The sequence below is a fragment of the Scyliorhinus canicula genome, chromosome 14 (assembly GCF_902713615.1).
Source record: "Scyliorhinus canicula chromosome 14, sScyCan1.1, whole genome shotgun sequence".
In the NCBI taxonomy this organism is placed as follows: domain Eukaryota; kingdom Metazoa; phylum Chordata; class Chondrichthyes; order Carcharhiniformes; family Scyliorhinidae; genus Scyliorhinus; species Scyliorhinus canicula.
This window is the reverse complement of record NC_052159.1, coordinates 44392958-44417052: the sequence shown is the minus strand read 5'-3', so window position 1 is coordinate 44417052 and position 24095 is coordinate 44392958. Positions and strand designations below refer to the sequence as shown.

The window sequence follows — 24095 nt, the reverse complement described above, 5'->3', positions numbered from 1 at the left end:
TTTTGGAAGAATGGGTTCAAAAAGGCTATTGGAATATTGGCATTTTATCTCTCAAGAATCTGAAATATTCATTGAATCATAGAATTTACAGTGCAGAAGGAGGAGGCCATTTGGCCCATCGAGTCTACACCGGTCCCCGAAAGAGCACCCTACCTAAGCCCGCTACTTCACCCTCTCCCCGTATCCCAGCAACCCCACCTAACCTTTGGAAACTGGGGAGGAAGTAATGTTTCAGTTGTTCAGAGCCACTGATCAAATCCCATCTGAAATACGGAGTACAATTTTACTCAACATGTTAAAATAAGTTGAATTCAGAAGATTGTGTTCCAGGGATAATAAAGGAGGATCAGACAGGATTTGTGAAGGGGCGACACCTGACGTCCAACATTAGGTGGCTCCTAAATGTAATAATGATGCCTGCGGAGGGGAGCGAGGTCGAGGTGGTAGTGGCCACGGACGCAGAGAAGGCCTTTGATCGGGTGGAGTGGAGGTAACTGTGGGATGTCCTGGGAAGGTTTGGGTTCAGGCAGGGATTCGTGGATTGGGTCCGGTTGCTATATCAGGCACCAGTGGCGAATGTAAAGACCAACCGGGTTTGATCAGAGTATTTTAATCTGTGCATGGGGACACGGTGGGGGTGTCCACTCTACCCACTACTGTTTGCCCTGGCCATAGAGCCTTTGGCAATGGCGCTGAGGGCATCTAACATTTGGCGGGGGATAGTGAGAGAAAAGGTGGAACATAGGGCCTCACTACATGCGGACGATTTACTCTTTTATATAACAGACCCATTGGGGGAATCACAGGAATTATGGGATTACTGGAGGAATTTGGCCTGTTCTCCACTTACAAACTGAATATGGGCAAAAGTGAGGTTTTTGCGGTACAGCAAGGGGGCAGGAGAGGAGAGTGAGGGAGATGCTGTTCAAGGTGATGGGAAGGAGTTTTTGGTACCTGGGGATTCAAGTGGCAAGGGACTGGGGTCAGCTTCATAAACTAAATTTGGGCAGGATGATTGAGCAAATGAAAGGGGACTTCTGTAGGTGTGACATGCTCCTGCTGACATTGCGGGGAGAGTACAAACTGTGAAGATGACAGTCCTCCCAAGATTGCTGTTTGTGTTTCAGTGTCTCCCAATCTTCATCCCCAAGGCATTTATTACGGAGATGAATGCAGCGATCTCGGGTTTTATATAGGCCGGGAACGCCCCAAGGGTGGATAAGGTCCTTCTTGATCGGGGGCGCAGTGAAAGGGGCTTGGCCCTTCCAAACTTTATTTATTTATTTATTTATTTAAAAAATAAATTTAGAGTGCCCAATTATTTTTTTTCCAATTAAGGGGCAATTTAGCATGACCAATCCACCTAACAAGCACATGTTTTTTGGGTTGTGGGGGCGAAACCCACGCAAACACGGGGAGAACGTGCAAACTCCACACGGACAGTGACCCAGGGCCGGGATTCGAACCCTGGTCCTCAGCCCCGTGAGGCAGCAATACTAACCACTGTGCCACCGTGCTGCACTTTCCAAACTTTATTAACTATTACTGGATGGCCGATATTTTGATAATTAGGAAATAGGTAGTGGGGATGGGATCGGTGTGAAAAATAGTGGAGGGTGGCATCTTGCAAGGGTGTGAATCTGAAGGCACTTAAAAAAAAAAAATTTAGAATACCCATTTATTTATTTATTTTCCAATAAGGGGCAATTTTGCATGGCCAATCCACCTAACCGGCACATCTTTGTGTTGTGGGGATGAAACCCCGCAGACATGGGGAGAATGTACAAACTCCACAAAGACAGTGGCCCCGGGCCGAGAATCGAACCCGGGTCCTCAGGGCCCCAGTCCCAGTGCTAACCACTGCGCCACATGCCGTCCTCTGAAGGCTCTGTTAACTGCACCTCTGAGGTTCACGCCTGCTCGTTACTTCACAAGTCCAGTGGTAGTGGCAGCCTGAGACTGTAGGGTCAACGGAAGCAACACAAGACTGGAGGGGGCATCGGTATGGTCACCGATCTATAATCACAGGTTTGCTAAGGGGGGGCTGGACGGGGGCTTTAGGAGGTGGCAGCGGGCAGGGATTGAGAGATTTGGGGATCTCTTCATTGAAGTGGGTTTCCTGAGCCTGGAGGAGCTAGAGGAGTTTGAGTTACTGGGTGGGAATAGATTCCGGTACCTGCAGGTACAGGATTTTGTCCGGAGGCAGGTTCCAAGCTTCCGTCGCCTCCCTCTAAGGGGACTACAGGATAAGGTGATGTCCAGAACAGGGGTTGGGGAGGGGAGGGTCTCTGAAATATATAAGGAACTGATGGAGTGGGAAGGAGTCCCAATCGGAGAGGTGAAAAGGAAGTGGGAGGAGGAATTAGGAGGGGAGTTGGAAGTCGGGCTATGGGAGAAGGCCCTGAGGAGAGTCAATGCATCCTCGTTGTGTGCCAGGCTCAGCCTGATCCAGTTCAAGGTGATCGACAGGGCTCATATGACTGTGGCACAGATGAGTAGGTTTTTTGAGGAGGATGTGGGCGGTGAGGGGGAGGTCTGGCGAATCATGTACATATGTTTTGGGCTTGTCTGAAGCTGAGGGGATTTTGGCAGGGATTTTCGGATATCATGTCAGAGGTCCCGGAAGGGAGGGTGTCTCCAAGTCCAGAGGTGGCAATATTTGGGGTGTCGGAAGGCCGGGGGGGGGGGGGGGGGGGAGACAGATTTTAATGGGATGGACAGACACTGAGGCTTCAAAGTCAGGGATGTGAGTCAGTGACATGGCAGGGTTTCTCATGCTAGAGAAGATCAAGTTCACCTTAAGGGCGATCGGTACAGGGGTTCGCTCGGCAGTGGCAGCCGTTGATCAACTTCTTCAAGGAAAACTGACCGGCAGTGGGGGGGGGGGGCATGGAAGTGAAGACTAAGGGCATGGAATTTAATATATAGGTGGCTAGGAGTTAGGGCGGGGTGAAGTTGGGTATGTTATTGTGGGGTTTTTGTGTGTGTCGGACCGCTCTGTTGATTAGAATGTTAAAATTATAAATGTCTCAAATATTTTCTAAAAAAAAAAATAAGTTGATTCAATATGAGGGGGTCTCATTACAGTAAAGCCCCTACAGATGGACTATTTATTTTTCAATAAAAATTATCTTTAAATATGTAGTATATTCAGAAGTAAATATAGAGCAGACATTTTTGCTGAAATAAAAATCTTTGCATGGGTGTTTATGGAAAGATTTTCTTTTTATAGGTGTATGAAAACTTTGACTACGTTTACAAAAATAATTTCAGATTGGCACCCACTGAATGCTGTTCATAAATCGCCCTGCAATAAGTGTCGAGATAAAGATCAAAGGAGGAAGATGATTTTAGATCGGTAAGTACACTGTTCATTAATATTTCTGGTTATATTGAATTGCGATTTGGAACAACTAAAATCAAATTCTGTTTCTCCTAGTGTATCATCATTATATATGCTACATTTTGTCGATGGTATACCACACGCAGACATGGACATTTACAGATTTGACTTTCAAGGCTACTCGTACAGGATCTGCACCATTATTCAGTACTTAAAAACTCTGAAGCACTTTGTGACATGGATTCAGAATTCTGATGGTATGCATTGCTTTTTCAGACAATATTTTGAGGATTTTGGCTAACATTGTTTTTCTGCCGGGAGCATTTTCTGCTTGGAGCATTGATTTCCTGTTGGTGCTTGAAATGATCATGTTGGAAAACTAGGAATATAAAACACTAAAGGGGTTGCAACTGCTTCTCTGGGGGTCAGGAGCCATAGTTAGGTTCCAGCATTGCCTGGTTCCTGCCTGGCCCAAGGCTCCCAGCTGTCCTGCCCAGAAGACAGCTGTACAGGTGTCTCAATGCATGCATAGAGCTTCTTTCAACAGTTAAAACTTTTGAATGTTTAGGAGAAAATTGCAGCTGATCTCAACATTTTAATTGAGGTCAAACGGCAAGGAGGTGCGCTAGCCGCCTTTGTTTATTCCTGCCTCTGTTCTTCCACCGCCCGTCCACCCAGAACCGCCAACCCTTTTCTGGGTTTGGAATTGCACTGAGATTAAACTTGCATATGTAAATTATTTTTCAGTTTCTTTTAAAATAATATTCAAACTAATAATTAACAATGTCATCTCATGAATATAAAAAAATGCAATGGTGAAATGGGTAGATTTAGGTATAACTAGTAATCATAGTCCTGCAGCTAGCATTTTTCCCTTTTGTACTCACTTTTCTGGAATTACTCCGGTAGATGAGAGGGAAATTTGACCTGAGGGCTGTACTTATTGGTGGTAAACCTTCTGGATTTGAATGTGTTCTTGTATATTGAACCTTAAGCAGGTTGCATGCAAGTCTATAGTATCTAGATATTGAGTTGCTGGAAAATTGGATTTTTTTTTTAAAAAAGCAAATTACTGCAGATGCTGGAATCTAAAACCAAAAGAGAAAATGCCAGAAAATCTCAGCAGGTCTGGCAGCATCTGTAAGGAGAGAAAAGAGCTAACGTTTCGAGTCCAGGTGACCCTTTGTCAAAGCTCACTTTTCTTGATTTTTAAAAAAAATTGCTCACCTACTAGTGAAAGTAGGGAGGTAAAAGAGTAAAGGTAAATTGAGTACCCTCCTGGAAAGGAACTGTTCACAAGTAATTTATGTTGGCTGTAACATCTGATCAGATAATCCAGATTTATTTCTTCACTACCCTCTGAATCACTCGGAGTAAACATTTCTGCAGCGCTAAGGAAAGTTGTGTATAGGATCTTTTGCAGAGTAAATTGTCCATGGCCTCTTTAAAGAATACTAATGTTTCTTCTTCTTGTCATTTCTTTTGGGGTTCTTCTGTGGGTCCAGGTGCCCTAAAAAACATTCCACTTCATAGGATGTACTTTAGTGATCTCCTATTGGTATTTGTACATTCCCAAACTAGTCATGTCATTTAAGACCATAAGACATAGGAGTGGAAGTAAGGCCATTCGGCCCATTGAGTCCACTCCACCATTCAATCATGGCTGATGGGCATTTCAACTCCACCTACCAGCATTCTCCCCGTAGCCCTTAATTCCTCGCGACATCAAGAATTTATCTATCTCTGCCTTGAAGCCATTTAGCGTCCCGGCCTCCACTGCACTCCGCGGCAATGAATTCCACAGGCCCACCACTCTCTGGCTGAAGAAATGTCTCCGCATTTCTGTTCTGAATTTATCCCCTCTAATTCTAAGGCTGTGCCCACGGGTCCTCGTCTCCTCGCCTAACTGAAACGGTTTCTTTGCGTCCACCCTTTCTAAGTCATGTATTATCTTGTAAGTTTCTATTAGATCTCCCCTTAACCTCCTAAACTCCAATGAATACAACCCCAGGATCCTCAGCCGTTCATCATATGTTAGACCCGCCATTCCAGGGATCATCCGTGTGAATCTCCGCTGGACACGCTCCAGTGCCAGTATGTCCTTCCTGAGATGTGGGGCCCAAAACTGGACACAGTACTCCAAATGGGGCCTAACGAGAGCCGTATAAAGGCTCAGTAGCACATCGCTGCTTTTATATTCCAACCCTCTTGAGATAAATGACAACATTGCATTCGCTTTCTTAATCACAGATTCAACCTGCATGTTTACCTTTAGGGAATCCTCGACTAGCACTCCCAGATCCCTTTGTACTTTGGCATTATGAATTTTCTCACCGTTTAGAAAGTAGTCTATGCTTGGATTCTTTTTTTCCAAAGTGCAAGACCTCACATTTTCTCACGTTGAATTGCATCAGCCATTTCCTGCACCACTCTCCCAAACTGTCTAGATCCTTCTGCAGCCTCCCCACTTCCTCAGCACTACCTGCCTGACCACCTAACTTCGTATCATCGGCAAACTTCGCTAGAATGCCCCCAGTCCCTTCATCCAGATCATTAATATATATGGTGAACAGCTGTGGCCCCAACACTGAACCCTGTGGGACACCGCTGGTCACCGGCTGCCATTCCGAAAAAGAACCTTTTATCCCAACTCTCTGCCTTCTGTCAGACAGCCAATCCTCAACCCATGCCAGTAGCTCACCTCGAACATCATGGGCCCTCACCTTACTCAGCAGCCTCCTGTGTGGCACCTTATCAAAGGCCTTTTGGAAATCCAGATAGACCACATCCACTGGGTTTCCCTGGTCTAACCTACTTGTCACCTCCTCAAAGAATTCTAACAGGTTCGTCAGGCACGACCTCCCCTTACTAAATCCATGTTGACTTGTTCTAATCCGACCCTGCTCTTCCAAGAATTTAGAAATCTCATCCTTAACGATCGATTCTAGAATTTTACCAACAACCGAGGTTAGGCTAATTGGCCTATAATTTTCCATCTTTTGTCTTGATCCTTTCTTGAACAAGGGGGTTACAACAGCGATCTTCCAATCGTCCGGGACTTTCCCTGACTCCAGTGATTTTTGAAAGATCTCAACCAACGCTTCCGCTATTTCTTCAGCCACCTCTCTCAGAACTCTAGGGTGTAGCCCATTGGGGCCAGGAGATTTGTCAATTTTAAGACCTTTTAGCTTTTTTAGCACCATCTCTTTTGTAATGGCAACCATACTCAACTCAGCCCCCTGACCCTCTATAATTTTTGGGATATTACTCATGTCTTCCACTGTGAAGACAGACGCAAAGTACTTATTAAGTTCTCCAGCCATTTCCTCGTCTCCCATCACTAGCCTTGTCTAACATATGATAAATCAGTTTGAATTGGCCCAATGTCTACTTTGGCCTGTCGTTTGTTTCTTATGTATTGAAAGAAACTTTTACTATCATTTCTTATATTACTGGCTAGCCTGCCTTCATATTTGATCCTCTCCTTCCTTATTTGTCTCTTTGTTAACCTCTGTTTGTTTTTGTAGCCTTCCCAATCTTCTGATTTCCCAGTGCTTTTGGCCACTTTATAGGATCTCTCTTTTTCTTTGATACATTTCCTGACCTCCTTTGTCAGCCATGGCTGTCTAATCCCTCCCCGGATAATCTTTCTTTTCTTGGGGATGAACCTCTGTAGTGTCCTCAATTATGCATACAAACTCCTGCCATTTTTGCTCTGCTGTCTTCCCCACTAGGGTCTGCTTCCAGTCGATTTTCGCCAGTTCCTCTCTCATGCCCTCGTAATTACCTTTATTTAACTGTAACACCATTACATCCGATTTTGCCGTCTCTCTTTCAAACTGCAGACTGAACTCAACCATATTATGATCGCTGCTTCCTAAGTGTTCCCTTACTTTAAGATCTTTTATAAAGTCTGGTTCATTACATAGCACTAGGTCCAGAATAGCCTGCTCCCTTGTGGGCTCCATGACAAGCTGTTCCAAAAAGCCATCTTGTAAGCATTCCATGAATTCCTTTTCTTTGGATCCACTGGCTACGTTATTTACCCAATCCACCTGCATATTGAAGTCCCCCATGATCACCGTGACCTTGCCTTTCTGACATGCCTTTTCTATTTCCCGTGTTTCCATATTTAATTTGGGGAATTAAATCTTGTCTTTTTCCTGGGCTGGCCTCTGTAACTCCAGTTTCATACCAATGTGATTAGGTCTTAACTAGCTACATAAAACCAGGTATGGGCAGTAAATTTCACCCGTGCCAATGACACCAATGTACTAAATGGTTTTTTTTAATGCACAATGGAAAATCTGTGACTTGTCCCTTTGTATCCAAGTGCAATATTATTCTTTCTGTCTCCCAGCAGTCCCAGCTTCAATTTTGTCCAGAACCTATTCTTTGTTTTCTCTGACAGTATTGTGCCTCGCCTCTTACGGAAGCCTTGTTTATCTTGTTTATCTTTGCGGCTACAATACTCAGATTTTGAAAATGTAGTCACAAGCCTTCAAGTTTTATTCTTATGGAGCACAAATAAGAAATGAAATGAAAATTGCTTATTGTAACGAGTAACTTCATTGAAGCCTACTCGTGACAAGCGATTTTCATTTCATTTCATTTCTTATTTGTGCTCCATAAGAATAAAACTTGAAGGCTTGTGCCTACATTTTCAAAATCTGAGTATTGTAGCGCAAATATAGAAATTAGGACTTGGGCTTAGCCTGGTTAATTAACAAAGGCTTCAATATTTCTACAATGTATTACATTTTTGCATCTCTTTTATCATTTTTAAAAAGCTTTCCTGGGGTGTGGCTGTCACTATTACGTCAACAATTGTTGCCTATCCCTGGTTACCCTTGACAGGGTAGCGCTCAGCCAATTTCTTGAAGTGCTGCAGGCCATGTGGTGAAGGTTTGCCCACAGAGGTATTTGGAAGGTAATTCCAGGATCTTGACCCAGTGAAGGAATGGCAATATATTTCCAATTCTGGGTGGTGTGTGACTTGGCAGGGAACTTGCAGGTGGTGGTGTTCCCAAGCACCTGTTACCCTTTTCCTTCTGGATGGTAGAGTTTGCAGGTTTGGAAGGCTCTGTTGAAGGAGTCGTAGTGAGTTGCTGCAGCACATCTCGTAGATGGTAAGCATTGCCTGTCTATGTGCAGAGAGTGGAGGGAGTGAATGTTTAAGGTGGTGGATGGGGTGTCAATCAGGTCAGTTGTTTTATCCTGGATGGTGTCAAGCTTCATGAGCATTGTTGGAGCTTTCAGTACTATTGTCAGAATGTTGTCATGGCCCCATAGCCTTAGAACGGTGCTTTTGCCAAGCTTTGATGTCACATGGAGTGAATAGAATTGGATGAAGCCTGACATTTGCGATGCTGGGCCTCTGAAGGAGTCCATGAAATATCATCCACTTGACACTTCTGATTGAGGATAGTTTAGCTCACTAGGCTAAATCGCTGGCTTTTAAAGCAGGCCAGCAGCACGGTTCGATTCCCGTACCAGCCTCCCCGGACAAGCGCCGGAATGTGGCGACGAGAGGATTTTCACAGTAACTTCATTGAAGTCTACTCTTGACAATAAAGCGATTTTCATTTTCATTTTTCAACTGCCTCAGCCTTGTGTTTCATGCACTGATGTGCTGGTCCCCCTCATAATTGAGATCGGGAATATTGGTGGAGCTGTCGCAAGTTTGTTTAATTGTCCAACAGCATTTGTGACTTGATATGACCGCATTTGCAGAGCTTGAGTCTAATCCATTGGGTGTGGGATTGATTAGCTTTGATTATCGCGTGCTGCCACTGCAGTCTGGGATGCAAGTGTGTTGTAACTTCACCAGGTTAGTATCTAATTTTTCAAAATGTCTGCTGCTGCTTCTGGCATGCCCTCCTGCACACTCAATCAGGGTTTATCCTCTGCTGTAAGATTCTATACCGAAGAATGTGTATAACAATTACAGGGAAATAAATTAGGAATTTTGTGTATTACTTTTCATTGTTACAAATCTCTTGATTTCATTAAATTGCTTTTTAAAGCACAGTGTCACAGTGGTTAGCACTGCTGCTTCACAGCGCTGAGCTCCCAGGTTCGATCCCGGCTCTGGGTCACTGTCCGTGTGGAATTTGCACATTCTCCCTGTGTTTGCGTGGGTTTCGCCCCCACAACACAAAGATGTGCAGAGTAGGTGGATTGGCCATGCTAAATTGCCCCTTAATTGGAAAAAAATCAATTGGGTACTCTAAATTTTTTTTAAAAGAAAGAAGAAATGCTCTTTAGATGATAGTGACCCATACATGTTTTTTCAGTCAACAACGACAGCAGCAACCTGGGAACGGAGTACAGCAAACAAGCTGAAGTTATCTATTCTACTTGGGTTAGAAAGATAACTTCACAATAGTGAAAACTTAGTTCCATTCTGAAATTCTGTACATCACTAGAACTGGCTGATTTAAAGATTATTGGGCTGATTTCTGGGATCAAGGGGTTGTCTTGGGCCGATACTCAGCAGTTTCATTGAATGAGAGGTGATCTTAATGAAACACAGAAAATTCTGAGGGGACCTGCCAGGGTAGATGCTGAAAGGACGTTTCCTCTCGTGGGGAGGGCGAATCTGGAAATGGGGGAACAGTTTCAAAATAGGGGTCTCCCATTTAAGACTGAGACAAAGAGGAATTTCTTCTGAGAGTTGTTAGTCTTTCGATTTCTCTCCTACAGAGAGATTTTTGGTCTACAAGACAGACCAGGGTTCGGGGAAGCTGGTGGAAAAGGAAAGATTTTCTTTTTAGAATTAATTTTATGGAATGAGGGCCTCGCTGGTTAGGCCAGCATTTATTGCCCATCCTTCAGAAGATGGTGGAGAGTTGCCTCCTTGAACCACTGCAGTCCCTGAGGTTTAGGCACATCCGTAGTGCTGTTGTGGAGGGAGTTCCAGGATTGTGACCCAGTGACGGTGAATGAACGCCAATGTATTTCCAAGTCTGGATAGTGAACAGTGGAGGGGAACCTCTTGGTGGTGGGGTTCCCAGGTAGGGTCACAGTGAGATCAGCCATGGTCTTATTGAATGATGGAGCAGGTTTGATGGGCTGAATGACTGCCTATTGCGACCTTGTGAAGTAGGAGTTTGAAACATGGAGTCCATTTTGTTAATCCAAATTGGTTCCACTGTCCAAGTAATTCTCAGCCCTGTACCTTCCTCTGGTTCCATTGTTTATCCTTTTTGTTTCCCATTAAAAACTGAACTGATCTCTGCCTCAACCCCTCCAGTGGTTGACATTCAATTGTCCAACAACTTTGTATGAAGAAATCTGTCTTGCCTATTTCTCATCTCTTTGTAGTAATTTTAAATTGATGATTCCTCATCATCAACTCACCAACTGGAGGATATAATTGTTTGCTATTTGTAAAACTTCTTTTCTATCTCCCGTTGGCCACTTTTTTTGCTCCAGTGGAAATAATCCTTGTATATCATTTTTTTATAGTTTTGCATCCTTGGCATCATCTATTGAATCTATAATGGGGTGTCCAACAGAATGCAGTAACTAATACGAAAAATCCTGTATTTTAATGCCCACGCTGCTAGCATGTGGCTTCAGAACAGAGTTTTACGAGGAGATATGCCAGCTAATGAGCTGGTTTATATATTTTTTTAAAAACCAAATGTAGATGGTTTCAAGTTTTAGGACATAATGATTTAGTAAATACTGTTATTTTTAAAGGGGGTTAATATTCAATTGAATTTTCTTTTCTTTTAAAAATTTTGAGTAGCCAATTATTTTTCTTTTTCCAATTAAGGGGCAATTTTAGCATGGCCAACCCACCTAACCAGCACATCTTTGGGTTGTGGGGGTGAAACCCACACGGAAATGGGGGAAATGTGCTAACTCCACACGGACAGTGGATTCAAACCTGGGTCCTCAGCGCCGCAGTCCCAGTGCTAACCACTGTGCACATGCCGCCCTTAATTGTATTTTCTGGGTGGCACGGTGATGCAGTGGTTAGCACTGCTGCCGCACGGCGCCAAGGACCCAGGGTTCGATCCCGGCCCTGGATCACTCTCCTTGTGGAGAAACTCCATGTGCCTGCGTGGGTCTTGCCCCCACAACCCAAAGATGTGCAGGGTCGGTGGATTAGCCATGCTAAATTTCCCCCTAAATTGAGAAAAAATAATAATTGGGTACTCTAAATTTATTTTAAAAATATATATTTTATATTTTCCAGTTGTTTATGAAATGGAATTAATTTTAGAAAAACCTGTGTAGTTGTACTTCTAAGAGTTTTTGTTGTCTCATCTTGCAGGGTCATGGCTTGAATGTGATGACTTGAAAGGTTTCAGTAGTTGCAGACGTTCAACTTTGAAAGTTTCTCCACATGAAGTTCACATTGTAGTCTGGGAAAAGAGTGACCTTGAAAATACAACTCAAAGCAACAACACCGTCCCATTTTGTAACTCATCCTCTGCAACTTGCATAAGTCCCCCAGCCTTCAAGAGCAACGCCACTTCCTTTGTATCGCAGCTGCTCTGTGAAGCATCGTTAAATAGTCCTGTTCCGTTAAGTGCAGTTGAGAAACCAACGTTCAGTACATTTGCAGAGATTGCTGCACCAGATATAAACGCTTTAAAGGAAAATGAACAAGGAACTTGTAATAGTAACTTGCTTCCAGCTCTGGTGGAACTGGCCGATGATGTAGTGGTAACACTAAATCTCGTAGAAATTAAAGTGGACAGTGAAGGGAACCCAATAAACAATACTCAATTCATACCAAGTGCTGAACAATGTGATTTACAGAGACATCCAGAGACTTTACCTTTACAAAATTCGTCTCTTGCGACTCCGATGGCTGTTCATCATAATGTATCTGTACAACCTAGTACTGAAGAACAGTATTGTAATGAAATTTGCCAACAAATGGACCAGACAACTGTCATAAAGCCTGATGTACCTCAAAAATATATTTTGCAGTCTGAAGTACCTTCCTGGCCACCTCGAGTATCTCAACCACACGCAACTGGTGTTAAGCCAGTGTTACAAAAGGATATCATTGTTAAAAAGTTAGCAATGAGTCCACCTGCTTGTCCTATACAAGAAATAGAAACAACATCTGTTGGTTCAGAAACATTCATGCAGTCTTGTAGAAAAACTCAAAAGAAAAGTCCCATTAAAATTCCAGCATCTCCGATCTTGAAAACATCTACCGTAAATGGGTCATCGGCTGATACTTCTCGGCCTCCAGCAACTAACAAAAGCTTTGCAGGAAGTTGGACAAGGAACTTGTTGAACCGCCACCTTTCAACATTGGCCAGCAACGAACCCAGAATATTGCCTCGGAATGAAGTTAAGAATGTTCCTAAAGGCAATGTTTTTATAAAAACGACTGATCCAAAGCACACTATAAAGGAACATTTTGATGGGTTCAAAACCAAATACCTCTCAAAACATACGCAGAGAGACAAAAAACAACCAATTTCTCAAGATTCAAATAGTCCTAATGTTGCTTGCATGCAGAATACCAACAATTTGCCTCAAGACTTTGGTAACATGAAGGAAAACTGCAAAGTATTGTCCAAGACGATGCCTTCTGATGTCCATACAATAAACAAAGCATTTCTTTCTAATTCATCAAAATATGACCATCCCACAACGTATGAAACCGGGGCTTCTAATATGAAGAAACCGATCTCTAGCTCCAGCCCAGTCAAAGCAGAACTGGATCATGTCAACTCAAAAGCGCATGGTCTTCGTCTCAAGCTGCTCAAAAAACTTCAAGTCAAAAAAGATCAACTAGCTTCACTTGACCAACTAATGAAGATTAAGCAAGATGATGAATTTGCTACTGAATATGTTACTACTTCTAGTTTTGAAGAACAGTTAAATGTTCCAAATAGTAATGGAAGCACATTGTATGATGACGTACTGAATGAACTTTGGCGTGAGCTTGGTGTTGAAGAGAATAAGTCTGTTTGCATAACCGGTTCTAGCACTTCATTGAGTAGTAGCCCAAGCCATGATGAATTACTTGCAGAACTGTTCATTCCAGCAACAGCCACTGCATCTAGTTGTATGCAAAGTGTTGAATTTCGGCTTTCTGGGATGTTAGCAGATGGAGTAGCAAACTGTAAACTGAGTGATGGGTGTACCATGGATCCAAGGACTGCTAATGGTGACCAAACATCACCAATTTCAACTGTGCAGGTGCAGCACCATGCTTATAAATGTAATTCTGTCAGTGTAGCTGACAGCTGTGCATCAATTTACGAGAGTCCCACAAAGGAAGAAATGCTGGTAGATTTATTGTCCACATCAACTCTTAACTCTTTAGCAGGCGATCATGAAGATGAATTGCCTAACTTTGATGAAAATCTTTTTGAAAACTGCTAGGAAATGGCAATTCTATGAAAGCAGTGAGGACTCCTTTGTCGCTTATAACTTGGAATATATTACGAGTAAATTGTTCCCAGTCTCTGCATGTTTCAACAAAAGTGATTCCTTTTCTTTGAAATTTCATGGCAAATGGGTGGTTTGTGCATTCTGTGAATGTACCCTCTTTGTTTTCGCATAGTTTCACGTTATTTGAAGGATATGTAAAGCTGTAATGACACTATTGAATAAAATGTTAAGTCATCTACATTTGATGCAATGTTACCTTTCCTTTTAAGAGAAAACTGAACCAGGTGTGCTGTTTTGACAAATGGAATTCAACTTGCTGGAGTTTGCTCAACATAGTTACATGAATATGACATTTTTTGTTAATTTGAAATGTGCAATGTGTTAATCCTTATTCTTTGTGAACGACAAATATTTATAAACTTACAATAATGTCAGCAGTAGTTTCTTGTAACTGCTATTGCAGACGTAATTACAACCAACTTAACATGCTAAAAACAATAGATTATGTTCAAAGTATGAAGCAGTTGATCCTTGTAATGATTTCCAGCCTATAGTGCCACCTGAGTTCAGCAATAATCCACTTGAGTTCTGTTCTTGCAAATTTTATCCATTAGACTCTTATCCTACAAATTCCCCATCGTGTGTACCAAGTGTAATGCGAAATATTTGCCTTTTGTGCAATATTGTTTATAATTCCTGAAAAGTTCTTTCAGTTAAAGTTATGAAAGTAGCTGGATTTACAATTTAAACTGGCATATCATGTAAAGTAAGGGTGACTTCTTAAAACTGAGACACTGTATTGTGATAAGCTTAAAAAACCCACCAATGCAAAAAATGCACTCTAGGTCAATTGGGATCTGTGGACAGAAGACTATGATCAATCTTTTGGGCAGGAGCCTTGTCCAGGATTCTGTCCCAACACACACAGTTTTCTACATGGCTAATGTTTGTTTTGAGTTTTTTCCATTTGTTTCAGATTTCCAATATTTGTGGTTCTTTATTTTATACTACGCTATTGTTTCTTGGGTTTTGAAAATTCAATGTAGAAATTTGTGCTGAAAGTTATAAGATATGTATATAATTTGTTCACTGGCCACAGTTAAAACTGTCTTTCTAGGCTGATTTATTTAAAGAATGTTTTTGATAGGTAATAAAATTTGCTGTTCTCAATGCTTGTGAACTGACATTAGACATGTATCATATGCTGAGAATTACATCAACAGAACATAACTTAAACAGGGTCCAGTAAATAAGCATATCAGTGGGCTCTTAGCTCAAAGTAATTAACACTTTCCTACCCTCCATGTGAAAATGTGTTCCATTTGAATTGTTTTGATGTGTTCCTCTGACATACTTTCTGTGAGAATGTTACGTTGGCCATGTTAGGTCAGCACGGTGGTGCAGTGTCCACACGGACAGCGAACCAAAGCCGGGATCGAACCTGGGACCTCGGCGCCATGAGGCAGCAGGTCTAACCCACTGCGCCACCATGCTGCCCGAACACATTCTCCCTGTGTTTGCGTGGGTTTCGCCCTCACAATCCAAAGATGTGCAGGCTAGGTGGATTGGCCACGCTAAATTGCCCCTTAATTGGAAAAAAAATGAATTGGGTACTCTAAATTTATTTTTAAAAGTTGACATTGCTGCCAAAGAAACTTATTCCAATTTACCTAACCTTCAGTTCTCAGTATTACTAATGTGTCTGATCAAGCACTCTGTTTATTTTAACCTAATAACTTGCATTTCTAGAATTCTCTTTGCAAAATGCCTATTTGGCTAAAAAAAAGTCACCAGTGGAGGGGTGAGTAATGGTAATCTGATACGTGAGGGCAGGGATTTAGGATTGGCAATGGAAGTAGAAAGGGATGTCAATGAGGATGTTTTCACTTGACATTGGCTTTCATATGAATGAGTTTAATTGGTAGGGGGTGGAAGCCATTAGATATAATAGTGTGTCAAGCCGCTGCGGAGTTGACCCTGGGTGGTTAGACGGGAAGGCTGAAAAATTCAAAGTCTGAGCCTGTACTGGATGAGTGCCCACTTGTTTAAATTTGGAATTATTTATGATCTGGCCAATGCCAGACACCTGGCCAGGTACATCCCAGTACTTAATTAAGACATCTGCCCCATTTTTATGTGGTTGTGAATCAATATAAATTTAAGTATGAGATGGTCAGCTGGTCTGATCAAGACTGAGATGATTCCTAAAACGGGAACTTGCAATATTGTATATTGCCTTATGTTGAAATGGCAGTGGAGTCATCTTTCTCTGTGTACCCTGAGGCAAATTGAGACCAGTTATAAAAGGGACCAAGTTCCTGTGTATTGTCCAGCAATTTCCTGGGTGGTAGAGTCAACTCCTGCAAATGAAGGAGGTAGGATGTTACGAGTCCTACCTACTGGAACTCTAGGCAAATGCCCTACAGGCACAGCTTCCAGAAGAAATGGCCCTGAAGTTTGTGCTTGGCTTCACATGAGGGCCTGAGCTGTGCTGTGGGTGCCATACATTGGAGCCATACGTTTTTTTTGTTTGGAGGGGCTTACAAGCTGATGCTTTTGGACTTCTTGTCAGCCATATTTCAAAAAGAAACTAGTGAAGAAGAGGGCACTTTGAGCATAGACCTCTGCCACCTTATGTTAATGTTATTATAATAACACCACTCTTGAGGCTTTTCTCTACCTGTGATGTTCTACAAAACTGGGAGTGAGAATCTTTTCACCAAGAGCTTCCCTAGAGGAGGCATCAGGCCAATCTGAATCCAATGTCCTGCTCTGAAAACTCTGCTCACATTTTAACAGATATGACTAATTCCATCAAAGCAGCTGAGGTGATCCACAATATTTTAAAACAATCGATGACATTCTCTTTTTTTTTATTAAGATTTTTACAAAATATAAACATCACAACAATATTAACAGAACAACCACGGTAAAAACCCAAGAACAACACCCACCCAACTTCAAAAGCAACTGCAAACAAAAGAAGAAAAAAAAACACCCAAACAACAAAAGGGAAAGAGATAACACCCGCCACATCCCACAAATCCATGTACACAGTTCTCCCTCCCACCGAACCAAACCCAACCCCCCCCCCCCCCCCCCCCCCCCCCGTACTGATCCCCTCAGGGCAAATTTCACCTTCTCCAATTTAATGAACCCCGCCATATCATTGATCCAGGCCTCCACGCTTAGGGGGCCTCGCATCCTTCCATTGGAGCAAGAACCTCCACCGGGCTACTAGGGATGCAAAGGCCAGAGCACCGGCCTCTTTCGCCTCCTGCACTCCCGGCTCCACTGCAACCCCAAAAATTGCGAGTCCCCAGCCTGGCTTGACCCTGATTCCCACCACCCTCGACACACCCTTCCAAAACTCCCCCAGCGCTGAGCACGCCCAAAACATATGGGCGTGGTTCGCTGGGCTCCCCGAGCACCTAGCACACCTGTCTTCGCCCCCGAAAAACCTACTCATCCTCGTCCCAGTCATGTGGGCCCTATGCAGCACCTTGAACTGTATGAGGCTAAGCCTCGCACAGGAAGAGGAGGAATTCACTCTCCAGGGCATCCGCCCACGTCCCCTCAATCTCCTCACCCAGCTCCTCTTCCCATTTCCCCTTCAGTTCCTCCACCGAGGCCTCGTCTACCTCCTGCATTACCCGGTATGTGTCCGAAATCCTCCCTTCTCCAACCCACACCCCCGAGAGCACCCTGTCCTGCACCCCACATGGGGGCAGCAAGGGGAACCTCTCCACCTGCCGCCTGGCAAACGCCCTCACCTGCATGTACCTAAACATGTTCCCCGGGGGAGCCAAAACCTCCCCTCTAACTCCCCCAAGCTCGCGAACCTCCCCTCCACAAACAGGTCCCTCAACCTCCTAACCCCTACCCTGTGCCAGCCCAGAAATCCGCCATCAATGCTCCCTGGGACAAACCGATGGTTCCCCCGTATCAGGGCCTCAATCGAGCCCCCCACTTCTCCCTTATGCCGTCTCCATTGCCCCCAAATTTTGAGGGTAGCCGCCACCACCGGGCTCGAGGTATACCTCGTTGGAGGGAGCAGCAACGGTGCCGTTACCAGCGCCTCCAGGACGCCACCTCCATCCTCTTCCATGCTGCCCCTTCCTCGTCCATTACCCACTTATCACCATCGCTGCGTTGGCAGCCCAATAGTACCCACAGAGGTTGGGCAACGCCAGCCCCACCCTATCCCTGCCCCGTTCCAGGAACACTCTTCTCACCCTTGGAGACCCATGCGCCCACACAAATCCCGTAATACTCCTGTTGACCCTCCTAAAAAGGCCTTCGGGATAAGGATGGGGAGGCACTGGAACAGGAACAAAAACCTCGGGAGCAGCGTTATCTTAACGGACTGCACCCTCCCCGCCATTGACAGCGGTAACATATCCCACCTTTTGAACTCCTCCTCCATCTGCTCCACCAACCTTGTGAGGTTGAGCTTGTGCAGGGCCCCCCAGCTCCCAGCCACCTGGACTCCTAGGTACCTGAAGCTCTTCCCTGCCTGCTTCAGTGGGAGCCTACCAATCCCCTCCTCCTGATCCCCCGGGTGCACCACGAACAACTCGCTCTTCAGCTTATACCTAGAGAAGCCCCCGAATTCACTAAGAATCCTCATCACCTCCGGCATCCCCCCCCCCCCCCCCCCCCCCCCCCCAATCGGGTCCCCATAAAGCGACACTCGATGCTCCTCCCCACCCCGCACCAGGCCCCTCCAGTTCCCTGACTCCCTCAATGCCATGGCCAGGGGCTCAATTGCCAACGCAAAGAGCAAGGGGGACAGGGGACACCCCTGTCTCGTCCCCCGGTACAGCCGAAAGTACTCCGACCACCTCCTATTCGTGGCTACACTCGCCATCACGGCCTCATAGAGCAACCTCACCCAACGGACAAACCCCTCCCCAAACCCAAACCTCTCCAACACCTCCCACAGATACTCCCACTCCGCCCTATCAAAGGCCTTCTCCGCATCTAATGCCACCACTATCTCCGCCTCCCCTTCCACAGCTGGCATCATAATAACGTTGAGGAGCCTTCGTATGTTTGTATTCAACTGCCTTCCCTTCACAAACCCCGTCTGGTCCTCATGAATGACCCCCGGCACACAATCCTCTATTCTTGTGGCTAGGATCTTTGCCAGCAGCTTAGCATCGGCGTTCAGCAGCGAAATCGCCCTATATGACCCACACTGCAGGGGGTCCTTATCCCGCTTCAGGATCAAGGAAATCAGCGCCCGTGACACAGTTGGGGGCAAAGTCCCCCGTTTCCCCCCCCCCCCCCCCCCCCCTTGCCTCGTTAAAGGTCCGGCCCAACAGGTCCACATACCTTTTATAGAATTCCGCCGGAAACCCACCCGGCGCCTTCCCGACTGCATGCTCCCTATCCCTTTAACCAACTCCTCCAGCTCAATCGGCGCCCCCAGTCCCTCCACCTGCCCCTCCTCCACCCTCGGAAATCGCAGCTTGTCCAAGAAGCGCCCCATTCCACCCCCCTCCACCGGGGGTTCAGACCGGTACAGTTCCCCGTAGAAGTCCCTGAAGACCCCATTAACATCTACCCCCCTCCGCACCACCTTCCCAGCTCTATCCGTCACTCCCCCAATCTCCCTGGCCGCGTCCCGCTTTTGGAGCTGGTGTGCCAGCATCCTGCTCGCCTTCTCCCCATATTCATACACCGCCCCCTGTGCTTTCCTCCACTGAGCTTCCGCCTTTAATCAATGACATTCTAAAGAAAACAACCCACAAATTCTAAAATAAAATCAATTTGACCTGTCTGTTGTTCGTTTTCATATTTACAACAACAAATAATCAACAATAACAATAAATACAATGGATATCTCCTAGCCAACAATCCCTCATCTAGCCCACTCTCAAACCGCTCCCAACATTACGAATACAAAACACCAATGAAAAAGAATCATTAATTTATACATTCCGAACCCCCCGCTCCCCAATGTTCGATGTCATCTTATTCATGAAAATGCATGATGAACAAGGCCCACGAGTTGTAGAATCTTTCCATCCTCCCCCCTCAGCTCGAACCTTGCTTTCTCGAGTGTTAAGACATCCAGCAGGTTCCCCCCACCACACTGAGGCACAGGGCGGAGAAGCCGACCTCCACCCCAACAGGACCTGCCTTCGGGCAATCAGCGAGGCGAAGGCTAAGACATCTGCCTCCGCACCTGTTTCCAGCCCCAGCTGATGCAACATCCTGAATATGGCTTCCAGGGGACCTGATTCGAGTCTCACGTGCACGACCTATGAGATTACTCTAGAAACCACCCGCCTATACCCCTCCAGTTTTGAGCAGGATCAAACCATATGAACGTGATTTGTGCCCCCCCCCCCCCCCCCCCAACAGTGTTCACAGCAGGTCATCTCCACGTTCACAACATTCTCCATCCCCTCAAAAAGTCACTCATTCCCACCCCTGTGTGGTGCACCCAATACCCCCACCTTCGACTATCAGTACCAACCTCGCACATGAAGTTAATGCATTCACCCTCCGTAGCACCTCACATCACACCCCTCCCCCAAACTCTTCCTTCCACTTTTCCTTAAACCCATCCAGTGATATCTTCTCCCAGAATAACCCCATAAATAGCCGGCACCACCCCTTTCTCGAATCACCCCGCCATCAATGTCTTCCAACAATGTGGGGGCTGGTGCAATTGGAAAGCTCTACCTCCTTTCTGGCAAAATTTCAGACCTGCATATACCCCTAACCATCTCCCCCCTGCCCCAAACCACATTCCCCCCCCCACCCCCCTCAGCTCCTCCAACTTCGCAATGCTTTTTAAAAATAAGTTTAGAGCACCCAATTCATTTTTTCCAATTAAGGGGCAATTTAGCACGTTCAGTCTGAATCCGCAAACACCTTATTAATCTTGTCCGGAGCCACCACCGACTTCCCTGTCCCATCCTGAACCTGAACAATTTCCCTTGCCACTGCCTCCCTCCAAAGTTGGCCTGCCAGCATGCACCCTTCTCTTCCTACTCGTAGACTGCAACCCCCCACCCGCCTCAATTGGCACATCACCTTGTGAATAGCCAGTCACAATTCTCCTGCATCTCTCATTTCCAACAGTGTTGGATCCATATCCTCTGCATACCTCCTGTCCACTTCCAACATCTCATCTATTACCCTTTGGCGCTCCACCCTCTCCTCCTTATCCACCTTTGCCTTAAATGATATCACCTCCCCCCTCACCACTGCCTTCAAAGCTTCCCATACACTGCCTGCGAGATCTCACCTGTACAATTAAACCACACATATTCCTCAATCACTTTTCCAATATTATCACAAACCCTCGTTCCCCCAACAGCCCCACATCCAATCTCCACCCCCACTTCCACACTATTCCCTTCTCCAACACCATATCAACCCAGTGTGGCACGTGGTCCGATACCGCAATTGCCGAATATTCCGACTCCTTGATCCCGGCCAACATCAACTTCCCCACCACAAAAAAATCTATCCACGAATAGGCCTTATGAACTGAAGAGAAGAAATAATACTCCTACTCCCCCGGGTGCAAGAACCTCCAAGGGTCCACTCCTCCCATTTCCACCATTAGCCCAGCCCACGCCTTCACTCCCCGTGCCTGGGTAAGCGATTGCCGTTGTGCCCTGTCCAATTTTGGTTCCTGCACAATGTTCCCGTCTCCACCCACTATCAATTCATGTGAATCCAAGCCGGGGTTTGGCCCCCACACACCTTCTTTACAAACCCTGCAGCATCCCAATTGGGACCACACACGCATCCAACGCCACCAACGTCCCTTCCAATGCTCCTGTCACTACTACCTCTCTGATCTGCCACAACGTTCTCCATTTAGAACCTCACTCTTTTATTCACCAGGACCGCAAATGCCCGCGCCCAACTATCAAAACCGAAGTGAAACACCTGGCTAACCCAGCCCTAACTAAACCTCCCCTGATCCTTCACCCTGAAGTGAGTCTCCTGCACCATATCCACACCTGCTTTCAAACTTTTCAAATACGCAAGCACCATCGACTTCTTCACTGGGCCTCTCAACCCCTCACATTCCACGTAACTATCCTGACAGGCCACCCCCGCTAATCCACCATCATAATTCCGGCCCCACCCACTGAGTCTGACCCGTCCCTATCCATCGTTGACATCAAACCCCCTCCCTAATCCCCCCTACACTCCCTCTCGAAGAAACCCAACCTAGTATTGATTTCCCCCCTCGCCCCAACTTTTCTCACCTCCCGGCCCGTGGAAACCTGCTCACAAGGCTCCAGTGACTGCAGCCCCTCCTCCCTCAACACCTCCGTTCACTAGCCGACTTAAGTTAGTTAGCGCAGGGGGCCCTGCTCCGGCCTTTCCTCCCCACGCGCCCAGTCCCACGAAAAAACAATCAAACATATACTTTTAGTTCAAAAGTGTCGCTACAAAGAACAGCAACAAAAATCTTTAACCATTATAACAGCATGAAGTAAGAATATTATTCAAAGCTACAATGAACAGCAACAAAACACTTCAACCTCTAAAACAGCTGTTCTCCTCTGGTTTTTGGACATCTTTCGCCTTCTTTACAGCTTCTTAATCCTTCATGTATTGCCCCCAGGACTGGGCATTAAAACTTCCCAAAAAGCAAAAAAAGAAATATATGCCTCAAGCAGGAGCCACCCAAAGTGTGGCGACCCCTCTACATGCTGCCTCCGGCTGCCTCATGTTCTGGGCTTAACACCAGCGCTCCCGACTGCCTCCGCACACTGGACCCAGCCCCGCCGCTCCGACTGCTCCGTAGCCAGCCCCGCCGCTCCGACTGCCCCGTGCTCCGTACCCAGCCCCGCCGCTCCGACTGCGCCGTGCTCCGTACCCAGCCCCGCCGCTCCGACTGCCTCGTGCTCCGTACCCAGCCCCGCCGCTCCGACTGCCTCGTGCTCCGTACCCAGCCCCGCCGCTCCGACTGCCTCGTGCTCCATACCCAGCCCCACCGCTCCGGCTGCCCCGTGCTCCGTACCCAGCCCCACCGATCCGACTGCCTCGTCCCCGGGACCCAGCCCCACCGCTCCGACTGCCTCGTCCCCGGGACCCAGCCCCACCGCTCCGACTGCCTCGTGCTCCATACCCAGCCCCGCCGCTCCGACTGCCTCGTGCTCCGTACCCAGCCCCACCGCTCCGACTGCCCCGTGCTCCGGGCCCAGCCCCGCCGCTCCGACTGCGCCGTGCTCCGTACCCAGCCCCGCCGCTCCGACTGCCTCGTGCTCCGGACCCAGCCCCGCCGCTCCGACTGCGCCGTGCTCCGGACCCAGCCCCACCGCTCCGACTGCCCCGTGCTCCGGACCCAGCCCCGCCGCTCCGACTGCCCGTGCCCCGGACCCAGCCCCACCGCTCCGACTGCCCCGTGCTCCGTACCCAGCCCCGCCGCTCCGACTGCCTCGTGCTCCATACCCAGCCCCACCGCTCCGACTGCCTCGTGCTCCATACCCAGCCCCACCGCTCCGACTGCCTCGTGCTCCGTACCCAGCCCTGCCGCTCCGACTGCCCCGTGCTCCGTACCCAGCCCCGCCCCTCCGACTGCCCCGTGCTCCGGACCCAGCCCCACCGCTCCGACTGCCCCGTGCTCCGTACCCAGCCCCACCGCTCCGACTGCCCCGTGCTCCGTACCCAGCCCCACCGCTCTGACTGCCCCGTGCTCCGTACCCAGCCCCACCGCTCCGACTGCCCCGTGCTCCGTACCCAGCCCCACCGCTCCGACTGCCTCGTGCTCCGTACCCAGCCCCACCGCTCCGGCTGCCCCGTGCTCCGGACCCAGCCCCGCCGCTCCGACTGCCCCGTGCTCCGTACCCAGCCCCACCGCTCCGACTGCCTCGTGCTCCATACCCAGCCCCACCGCTCCGACTGCCTCGTGCTCCGGACCCAGCCCCGCCGCTCCGACTGCCCAGTGCTCCATACCCAGCCCCACCGCTCCGGCTGCCTCGTGCTCCGTACCCAGCCCCACCGCTCCGACTGCCCCGTGCTCCGTACCCAGCCCCACCGCTCCGGCTGCCTCGTGCTCCGGACCCAGCCCCACCGCTCCGACTGCCTCGTGCTCCGGACCCAGCCCCACCGCTCCGGCTGCCCCGTGCCCGTACCCAGCCCCACCGCTCCGACTGCCTCGTCCCCGGGACCCAGCCCCGCCGCTCCGACTGCCTCGTCCCGGGACCCAGTCCCGCCGCTCCGGCTGCCCCGTGCCCCGTACCCAGCCCCACCGCTCCGACTGCCTCGTCCCCGGGACCCAGCCCCGCCGCTCCGACTGCCTCGTGCTCCGGACCCAGCCCCACCGCTCCGACTGCCCCGTGCTCCGTACCCAGCCCCGCCGCTCCGACTGCCTCGTGCTCCGGACCCAGCC

General features: G+C 47.5%; 1 protein-coding gene across 3 annotated transcripts in view; it reads left to right on the top strand.

Moving 5' to 3' along the window:
- Nucleotides 1-14891, top strand: part of uspl1 (ubiquitin specific peptidase like 1) — a 59962-nt gene extending 45071 nt beyond the window's left edge. For all 3 annotated transcript variants that reach the window (XM_038817659.1, XM_038817661.1, XM_038817660.1), the window contains 3 exons: nucleotides 3233-3358; nucleotides 3440-3600; nucleotides 11631-14891. In XM_038817659.1, the coding sequence (XP_038673587.1) occupies nucleotides 3233-3358; nucleotides 3440-3600; nucleotides 11631-13711 (2368 nt within the window). In that variant the 3' untranslated portion in view covers nucleotides 13712-14891. The remainder of the gene's footprint in view (nucleotides 1-3232; nucleotides 3359-3439; nucleotides 3601-11630) is intronic.
- The last annotated feature ends 9204 nt before the right edge of the window (nucleotides 14892-24095 follow it).